Source organism: Amphibalanus amphitrite, unplaced genomic scaffold (assembly GCF_019059575.1).
Source record: "Amphibalanus amphitrite isolate SeventyFive unplaced genomic scaffold, NRLGWU_Aamphi_draft 002458F_arrow, whole genome shotgun sequence".
Taxonomy (NCBI): Eukaryota; Metazoa; Arthropoda; class Thecostraca; order Balanomorpha; family Balanidae; genus Amphibalanus; species Amphibalanus amphitrite.
In genome coordinates this window covers 1-10,875 of record NW_024883895.1, presented here as the reverse complement: position 1 = coordinate 10,875, position 10,875 = coordinate 1, and the positions used below count along the sequence as shown (strand labels likewise).

General features: G+C 46.2%; 1 protein-coding gene across 1 annotated transcript; it reads left to right on the top strand.

Annotated features, from left to right (window-relative positions):
- Positions 1 to 3,237: 3,237 nt before the first annotated feature.
- LOC122377018 lies at positions 3,238 to 8,769 on the top strand (the record flags this gene model as incomplete). The annotated part of the gene is made up of 4 exons (XM_043356988.1): positions 3,238 to 4,688; positions 5,859 to 5,975; positions 7,010 to 7,051; positions 8,679 to 8,769. Coding segments are annotated over exons 1-4 (365 nt in total), but the record flags the coding sequence as incomplete, so codon positions are not given.
- Between the last annotated feature and the right edge of the window lie 2,106 nt (positions 8,770 to 10,875).

The window sequence follows — 10,875 nt, the reverse complement described above, 5'->3', positions numbered from 1 at the left end:
ATTGAAAATTGGAAAAGGCGAGAAGGGAGAGAGAGAGAGAGAGAGAGAGAGAGAGAGAGAGAGAGAGAGAGAGAGAGAGAGAGAGAGAGAGAGAGAGAGAGAGAGAGGGGGGGATGGGCTGTGCTAGACAATCTGTTGGCAGGGAATCTCTTATTAACTGAAACCGCTGAAAGCTGTAAAGTTTATAGAAACAAAACGCGTGATGATAATAAGATGTCTATGAAATGTTCTATAATAAAAATGCTGATGGCTGATGTCCCGCTACTTTAAGATTTATGTAACACGTATTTCGCCACAAGATTGATAATGAATGACTTGAGATGACCATTTACTGTGTTTCCATTACATAGCGATCTGATTAGTTCAGGTCTGTACAAATAAATCTTCCATTGTTACAAAAAGCCTAGGCATCCAGTTAAAACGGCTCAGCCTTGGACCAGTTCGATCAATGTGCCGACCGATTAAATGGAAAATTGGCCCAGATTGGGTCGCGAATCAGATGCCCTTGAGTAAACTCATTACTTTCAAAAGACAAAATAGTCGACCTCTATGACGGTGACAGATATATTTCAGCGTCATAGCATTTCGGGCTATATCTGCCGGTAAATTAGTTACACTTTTGGTAAAACTCCTGGCTTGATTAACGGTCTTCATGGCAGACAGTTAATTGAAGAACTCAAGGTGACCTTTTAAGTGGTCTTGGGCAAATATTGTATTGGCTGATGCGATAAGAGGGTGCTTTATGGTTTATACTTGCACTTTAGTAGGTACTGGTGTTTATTTTTAAACTCACTCTAGGATAACACAGATAACTTGCCTCCGCTGTTCATGCCTTCCCTCTTCCTCACGCATGTGTCACTCAGCGAAAGTCTATCGAGTGTCGCAGTATCAGCACCTCCGCTGCCACTCTTTCGCCCAATTTACTCAGCCGTAAGTAGTTTTCACCAGTGAGGTCAAAGCCACCATCAATTTTCTGTGATCACAGCGATATAAATCAGCCATATCTACCTCAATTTCTGGGTAGTTCCACCTTATGTGTGCGGTGAAGCAAGATATAATTAGCCGGAACACCGCGCGACGGATATCGGATATGACCGAAAGGCGACGCAGAAGCCACGGGTCACAAACAGTGCGGAGACGACACGGACCACAGATAACGTATGCAGCACAGATCACATACAACACAGAAACCACAGACCACAGGCGGATGTCTCTGTCTATGACGTCACCGGAACGTTGTTGGTTTCGTTCTTTGCACGGGTTTTCGATGGAACACATAAAACATTGGCATCACTTCGTGTTAGCTCACGTATTTTCTACGCTGCATTTCTTACCTTCCATGCACTGGCTTTCGGATTTATTTTGCGTTTGGCACTATACATAGTGGTGGAACGAAGACACTCTTATTTTTATTATCCGCCCAGTGTTGCAACACCTATTATCATGAACAAGTATAGAACGTAACATTTCATTGCCGTCGCTTCGCTTATAAATGTAAATGTCTCGCGAATTTCCTCTCTTCCCAATTTCAAGTTCTTCACATTCCGTACAGCGCCTAATACACCTGTAATCGTCCAGTAGACTCTCCCGGACGGCTAATTGTCCCTGATGGGTGCCATTAGCGTAATGAGCGGCAGGAGAAACCGACTGTGGAGTCAGCGAGGGACCGTGTGAGGTGAAACTGTCCGGGCTCGGTGATCATCGGACTCGTGAGGTTTCACACGTGGTGACAGGGGCGTGTCCAGGACAGGCAGCAGAGGGGTAGAGAGACACGTTTGTAATTTATTAGAAAAAGGTTTTAATTTTTGTAATAACTTCATTTGATTCAATAAAATTCACCTATATTCTTGCGATGCATGTAATTACATCAAAAGTACATCGCCGTCCCCCACAATAAGGTCCAATATGCCCGTGCATATAATTCAACGAACCTTCATAACTTCACTCTCCTTCTCACCTTCCCTGGCTCCGCCCCTGTGTCAACCACAGATACCCCTCCCCTCCCCATCAGCGCGATAGAGCGGTCTCGGTCGAGTGGGCCCGATAGTGACCGCGAGACCACCGATATCGATCCGTATGTGCCGACACGACGGTCACCGCAGACTCTCGATGGTCGAATGTACGGAGACTATCGGCCAGCGAGGGAGATCAGAGTAGAATGATATCAGTGGTTTTTACAGGTCGATAGCCCTGGCAGTGTGTGTGGGGGTGGGAATTTGGTAGATATGGAGACAGAGAAGGTATCTTATCGTTTGATGCGACAGATGACTCGACAAAGTGCGAGTTAGTTCAACATAAATCACTCGTGGGCCTTCCACGACCGGTAGTTCGTGCGAACCCCACACTCACCTCACATCATGCAACTTTACGCCTAGACATCTCTTGCAATTTCTTATCCTAACACAAGCGCTTCGTCGGGATATTTGTCGATCTTCTTCAAAACCTAGCAACGCCTAGCAGCGCTCTGTGGCGGTTTACCTAATCTTCCTTCTCGTAACCGTCTTCTCCTTCTGTGTGGTGCAATTTAGTGCACAATTAACCCTGAACCTCCCATCCCGTGTCAGTCTGGTAACAACCCATCATCTTGCTCCCCTCTCTGGGAGGGGGGGGGGACGCGCACCGACGCCGCCCAGCTGTGCGTGCAATCGACCTTGACCCCGGGTCAACTGAGACGTGTGAGGCTGCTGCAGCGTGGGGCGGCAGAGGGAACGGAGGGAGTTGGCAGAGTGGTGGCGTCTGGGGAGAGCAACTTGATGGTGATGAAGGAGATTATCTCGGACATTAAAAGGTGGAACGAAATCAATAAAGGTATCCCCATTGTCTATTGCTAGTCTTCCACACAACGGCATTGTCGCGCTTTTTTAGAAAGATCACACAAGTAATGCAATTTCTTCCTTAGCTGCCGTCATTCAATAACTTAAAAATGACAAAATAGTTAGCTTGGCTCATCAAGCCTGGAATGTCCCAGCTCCTCCAATCAAATACCCTGACACTAACCAAATATTTCTCGATGGACATGACCCTCCAAACTCCTCGTTCGACAAATACCTCCTTATACTGTTCAAATATGTGTACCCTCCTGCCCTCAGCGGCGCAGTATAAGTGCCCCCTTATCTTTGATCAGCTGATCGTGTTCGCGGGATCGGTCCGATCTTCGTGGCGAGGTCGTAATGATAAGATAGCGATCTTATGTGTCACGTGACGGGCTGGGGGAGCTGACGATGATGGCGATCAGACAGAGGGACAGAGTGGCGCGGTGTGAGAGCTGCTGCGGAGAGAGTGAGAGCGATGGGAGTGAGAGACATAGGAGGAGAACCAGTAGTGACGACCGAGCTGAGGAATTGAGGAAGTTCTTGACCAGGTGGCCAATCATCTCATTTGATTGAACTCAGGAAGTTCCTCGCTACATCAGCGACCGGTTACTCATCCCACAGACTGCGGTTAATAGAAGAAGTCCGGTAACCGGCCCGTAGCCATTCGGTAGCCAGGTAGCCGTTCGGTAGCCGTTGGGTAACCGTTCGGTAACCATTCTGTAACAATTTGGTCACCGGCCCGTAACCATTCGGTATCCAGGTAACCATCCGGTAGCCAGATAACCGTTCGGTAACCGTTCGGTAGCCAGGTAACCGTTCGATAGCCGTTCGGTAACCACTCGGTAACCACTCGGTAACCGTTCGGTAACCGTTCGGTAGCCGTTCAGTAGCCCGGGGAGAGGTGGTGACGTTCAGGGCCGCTCTAATTGCCCGCCGAGGGCTGGGCGGGGCTGCTCCGAAGCCTCTGGTACTGCGGAAGGACACACCTGGACACCCGGAAGGGCGGCAGTTAGGCTGTTCGGGAGACGGAGACAACACGGCCCCGGAGACGCAGTGACATTAGGAGACAAGGAGACACCTGCAGTGCATTGGCGAAGCGAGTGTGAAGCGTGACTGCGCGCGTGTGCGTGAAGAAGTGTGTGAGTGTGTGCGTGTGCCCTTGAAAATGAGGGATTGTGATTTGCAGCGTGAAACGTTCAGAGGCGTCTAGTGAAAAGCACTGCCGCTGAAGTTTCAAACTGAAGTGCGGCGCCGAGTTTCAGAAAAGTGCGCGAGTAAAGACTGCTGTAAAAAGCAATCTCCAGAGCTCAACGATTCGTCCCCTGGGACCTTTTGTGTGCTCGTTCTGGGATTCTCCCAAGTCTAATTGCCAGGTACTTGATCTGGTTCCGGGCGATGCAAACACGGAACGACGGGATTATTCACAGAAACAGTAGTCAAATCTTTGTTTAGAGGTCCGCTAACCGGTCTACCGGATCCGGGAGCAGAAGCCACTGCATCGATTTACACAGAAGTTCCGAGAACACCTACGCCAGAGTTGGTGAGATAAGCCGTGACGGGAAAACGGCCCTCGTGATTCTGACGACGGATTCACTTCTCCAATATCGCATGACGATTGAGGTGTCCATCGGCGATCGGCGGGTAGTGATCAGCTAGCTTCAGTGGACTGTGGCGGTCAGCGGTCAGCAGTCAGCGATCAGCGGTCAGCGGTCAGCCAGCGCTCGTGGGTGGTCCCTCTCGAGTGCAGGACGCCTGTAAATATGGCGCCTCCCCGTCAGGTGGTCGCGCTCCCCTTCAATCCGCCGGCTGACACCCGACTGGCGTTCAATCCTCCGGGACAGAGTGTCTCGCTGGCCTTCAACCCGCTGCTGAGAGGTGAGGAAGACAGAGTGTAACGACAGACGCCCCGGAAAGTGAGCTGGTTAGGATATAGATGCTATGCGCTCGATATCGCGGCATTGCAACAGCAAGGCCACATATAGGAATGTCCTAGCAAGGACACACCGGAGTGACCTTGCTACTTAGCTACCTTGACAAAGCGATACGATCATACCATGGGATTTGATAGCAATCTTATCCTAATCCACATATAAGTTTGGTTGCAATGGATACAATGCACTGATACCATTTCACAAAGCGTCACCCCTAATCTTAAGTCAAATGAGAATGAATATTGTCATGGTAAGAGTCGTTGTCCACACGGCATTATCTTCAAACAATCTGGAAGTTGAAATTAGCAATCTGCTCAGCCTCTTCAAAGTATTGATCATGCAAAACAAGCTGGATTGTCAACTGTCTTAAACATATTATAGGTATCTTTTGTATTGGAACAATGCCTGTCTCGGAGGCAGCGAGATCAAACGTCTGCTCCTCTGGTGCGTCTGACTGGTATTTAGAGCCACCCACCCGGAGCACAGACACCGTTTAGGGATTACCGGCACACCTGTGTCGACCAGCAGCTCAGCGCTCTAAATGTGGACCGTCTAACCGCACTCGGCGTGTCACCGGAAGCGGTTCAACCACAGGTGTTTCGGCCGGGGCCAGATCGGGGTGCGGCTGCGTTTCCGTTGAGATGATGGCATTAGAAGCTGCTTAGTGTTTCCGACGGGTATTGAGAGTAAGCTGCTTCAGCATATTTGAACACTAAAAACGAAAAAAAAAAATGCAGAATATCGAAACAGCTACAGATTTGAACTGTTACACATGGAAAAACTTTTTGCGGGAATAGGTACTTGTTGTATACCAGTGTCTTTTAGAGAACAATCGAGAGGACCATCCTCAACAGAGTTTCTCGATTACACGTAAAATCCAATAATGCCAGAGCTGCGATACTAACCGCTCTATCGCTGTGACTTCCTTATCGTTCATGTGTGTCGCAATGTCAGTGCAGTACAGTTGACACACTCCTGAACAATACCTGATGTCTGTAGAACCCACTCATAGCGCCGATAAGCCCCGCAATGTCACCGATCGGCCTCCATATGACGTCATCTGTGTCAGCTATACCCGGCCGTTCGTTCTAACGTGGTGTCTCTGCTGTTTCAGTTCTCACTCCAGCCATGGCTCCGAGACCCAACTCAGGTCTGGAGACTCATGAGGAGGAGATCATCGGCGACTCGCCGACCCTCGAGCCCTACCTGCACCACACCAACGCGACAACAGGTCAGTGGGGACTGGGAACTCTCCCCGACCCTCGATCCGCACCTGCACCACACCAACGCGACAACAGGTCAGCGAGGACCGGGAGGTCCTAGGTATATCCCCATCACAATGCTTATACGACACTGAGCCATGCCATAACAATATTTGTTATTCAAAATAAAATAGAAAGTACTGCTGCTTTTTCACTTTTGTCAGACATTTACGAACTATGTGATGAGCGTGCGGACACCCCGCTTTTATGAGGACTCTATTTTTAATTTGAAATGTTTGATATATTTGTAAAACGTATTTTTAAACTTTTCAATAAAAGCCAGTATTTGCAGACGTCAGAAGAACATGTGCTGTGATGCTGTTTGATCAAGTCATACCCCTCTCCTCAGTCCTCCCCCCGCTCACGATTTTCAACCAATCTCAGTCTTTTTTAGAATCTCACGAGGATTAGCATTAATTGCCTGTCGGAACAAGCATACATCCTAAAATCCACAACAGCTTAGTTTTTCTAACAAATTATGCAAATAACGGTGTATGTAGAAGAAGATGTTTTACTGAATGACGCATGATTCACACAAAATATTACAGTTAGGTGTCCTTACCCTCCAGACCGAGATTTGCTCTAGACAGCAAAGTCGACCAGATCGCTGTTTTTGTGGTGTTTGCCAGCCGGAGTTCTCGTTCGGTCAGCCTCTCAAGAGCAGCCTTATCTCATATCCTAGTGTCAACAGTTATCTCTCATGTCAGGGATGACTCTCATTTTCCGTACTTGTTTTATCATAAAATGCGCCCATACCTAGCTGTATCTCAGATGAAATGATGCACTGGAAACGCTTACGGTTACTGATGTCTTTTTACTGGCTTCATTTGACCATTACTAAAGCCTACCGCTTTAAATCGTTGAAAATGAATTATGATTATTGCTATATATCCATTTGGACAATTGCTTCGACAAGCGTCACGCACATACCTGTGGATCTGCAGTTAGAATATAGGCATACATTATCTTTCTAATGCTGACAAAGGGTTTCTTTTTGTTTCAGAACCAGACGAACCGTGGCCAGGGGAACTCGGAAAGGAGGAAGGTAAGAATATGTCTGAATACTGACAAAGATTTGCCCGCTATCCTTTCGTTGTGTATCCGGTTGATCATAATTGTTCTTCGTTAGGCGGCACGGGCGGACATCGATAGCAGCGCCTCTATCGGTCACTAGGGAAAGCTGGGCTGTAGGCGACGAAATACCGGCTGAGTTGTCACACGTTGAATAGGTTTATAGACATCAGTCTTGTGAAGAAGTTGACTTTTTGCCTTCAATATTTCTACAGGCAATTTTAGAAGTGTCTTCACATAGATTACAAAACCGTTTAGATTATTGTATTAAATTCAAGCCTTCCCTATTGTTCTTGACGGATGCGGGAACTATTTCTAATTAGTGTTTCTAGCTAAGTAAAAGAGCACATTGTGCAAACGATGAAAAAAGCATAAATGGAAGATATTAAATGTAATTTTCTCTAACAATTTATGGTAAATTCTCTACACATCAAGGAAAAGGTGCATGCTAACTGATAATTTAAAGTTCTTGGGGCCAGTTGTTTTCTTCTTTTAGCATATGCCGGAGTATGTCTTTAGCATTAGCGCGAGCGTGCGGTAAAAGCTTTTTGGATTAAACCGCATAATGTTGAAGTCAATTGAGCAAAGGTTTCGGCCCATGGGCAAAACATTTTACCAGCGAACTTTTGAAGCATTTCCTGAGACGGAGGAAGGCGCTGGAAAAGAGCTTAACTGATATAAATCTAACGTTAACTGACGTGTTGCATTTGGTCGCTTCGAACTATTGAAGAGATTGTAAATGTTGGTTTTCAATAAGATAATATTTTAAAATCTTAATGTACTGACAGATTAATTAATCACCTACTGTAGCCGCTACAGTAGGTGATTAATTGGCGCTACAGTGTAGCGCCAAGTTCATGCCTTTTACAAGTGTAATGAATTGACAAAAAAAAAAAACGCATTTCACATTGATCAGTAAAAACTTTATTCATATTGACATGGGTAGAAAACCAAGCGCTCACTTCACAGGATTGTAGGTATACCTTCCACTCTCCTCTAATATTGAAAACGAACGTTACTCTAGCTTCTCATATGACATAGATTGAAGTAGATGTTCTTGGTTTGATAGGAATCCAACTCACAGCCAGACACAAGGATGAGTCGGCTTGGTTTATTATCTTGGTCAGGGAATATGTACATTTTTTAGTTCTTGATATTCGGTCTTGGTTTTTCCACTTCTTTCAAGAATGTAAAATTGTTAAAGAAGCTTAAATATGGAAATTAAACGGCATATGCTAAAATAAATATCACACTTGGGCCGGAATGTTTCATTCAGGACCTCGGGCTTTGTTGAATTTTCCGCCCTCGACCTTCGGTCTCGTGCGGAAAACTCAACAAATCCCTCGGTCCTGAATGAAACATTTTACCGGCCCCGTGTGATATTATATATTCTTACGTCGCCCCAATGGCCGCGAATACACTTGTGATAACGCCTATCGTCTAACGAAGTTCAGTTTTTAGAAGTTTTGTTTTGTGGCTACCTTTTATTCATAAGAATGTTTTATTCAACTATCAGAAATGTTACTCGATTTAAAAACGTCATCCGCTCTGCTTGATGCTACTTGTGTTCCCGTGTGACGCCATCCCCCTCCGTCCCACAGAGAGCCAGGAGAAAATCTCCATCATCGTCGGTATCGTGGTCGCCCTTCTGCTCGCCATCCTCATCGTCATCGTCTGTGCCGCCGTCATCAGGTTAGTGACGTCACAAGGGGTACACGCTTTCAACAGGCTAGTGACGCCACAAAGGGGTACATGCTTTCATCAGGTTAGTGACATCACAAGGGGTGCACAGCCAATATGGATGAAGCGGAGAAAGGCCGATAGACATACGCTTGCGACTTGCGTCTTTCATCAAACAAACATGCAATATTGAAATACGCAATACGCATGTTAACAAATCATGCTCAGTGATTAATAACGAACGATAAATGAACAATTTAAGGTGTCTAATATATTTTAAATATGGTAAATTTGCTGATCTTTTTTATCATGACATAATAAATGACAAATCACTATTCATTAAAATATTTTCGATGCGTTCCTTTTTTTGCTTGGTAGCACCAGCACAGTCTGTTTGGCTGAACTGCGACCCTGGGAACAAGGCTGAGTTGTTGGCGGTGAATGGATGAATCTGTACATTAACCTCTCAGAAAAGCCGGTAACACTTGTTGAACAACAGTCTTACTGAAATCTGGCGCATGCCTGCCATGACGTCCTCTGAAGCGACGTGTCCGTTATCTTCCTTGCTGGTTGACAAAAGCGACACGTCTCGTGTGTTTTTAATAACGAAGCCGCCAAGTGCCGGCGTGAGGCAGAGCAGGCCTTCACCCAATGACCCAGTTATGGCCCCGGCACATGGCTAGACACCGGACAGAAGCAGCGCTTACTGCTGGTGTTACATAAATTGGGCAGAAATGCGGCAAGGTTGAAACAAAATCGCTTTGTTTGGAACTAACATCGCAAAAACTGCGCTTCTCCTTGTGATAAGTAATCTGGAAATATGCGACCTTAACACAAATACCCCTATTTACCTGGTTTGTTCCTCTTCCTATGCACCTAGCAAAGGTATAGTGCCGGATGATTCTAATGCAGGCCGTGCCAACTGTCATTGACACCGGATAAAAGCTATCTTGTTTTTTATTGCTATGTTAGTTAGGTTAGTGGCGTCGATGAAACATTTGATTTGTCGATGAACCCTTTCAACATCCCAGAAACGGTGTTTATAACGTGTGACGTCTGTTTATGCTTGACCCGTTGTGAGACTACGAGTTACACGCCGTATCATAACGTGATGAGACAAAACGGCTTAGGCTAGCATCTCATCGCTCTTTGCAATACCCCTTTGAACCACGCACAAGGCGGCACCACAAAAACGCTCGCTGCGGTCGCCTTTGCCGAAGTCTTTCTGTTGCTCAATGTATGCAAAAACGGCCGACCGGTCGGTCAGGGCGCCGGAGAGGGGGCGATACAGGGGCTGGATGCCGGGTGACTGTTCTCAGAGGGGAGACAGAAGACAGTGGGATGGAATTAGAGGATGAGGAGGAAATAAGATAACTGGGAAGGGAGAAAACACAAGCTATGTATGCCTAGCAATAACGAATTTCTATAGAATGAAAGCTGTATATTGAGTTTTCATAAGTCTAATTTAATTGCAAACTTGCGTGAAATGTATCTCATACGTCTTGATGCGCTTCGGTATAAGTGCCAGATTGAAAAACGTGAGACCACTGCCGCGAAGCTAGCTGCAGGTCATGTGCCATCAACATCAAAACCTCATAAATCACAAAGGACAGATATGTTATCATTTCACTAACAGTAAGTACTCGACCTCTGTTACTGTGGCTCGATGAGAAGCACGCTATCAAAGGCACGTGATCCTCAAATCGAAAAGATGCCTCAGGAAGCAAGTCTGCGGAGTACGTCAGGAACTTCATGATCGGTCGCTAGGTCATTTCCCCACGATATTGAAAAAGAAGCAAATTGCTCTAAATGACTAAAAATTGTGAGGCGTGGTGTATGTCATGGTTATCAACTTGACCCTCAACTTTTTCTATTTATAAATTAGGGTTAGACACTAGCAGCTCATCAATCTCTTTTCAAGGCAGGACCTTGGAAAACGATTCATGGGTGTTCATTCTCCTCATTTAGGGAGTTTTATAGCCAAAGGATATGCGGTTCCCTTAGTTACTTCCTTCTCTTCTCTCTCTCTCTCTCTCTCTCTCTCTCTCTCCTCTCTCTCTCTCTCTCTCCTCTCTCTCCTCTCTCTCTCTCTCTCTCTCTCTCTCGCTCCTCACTCTT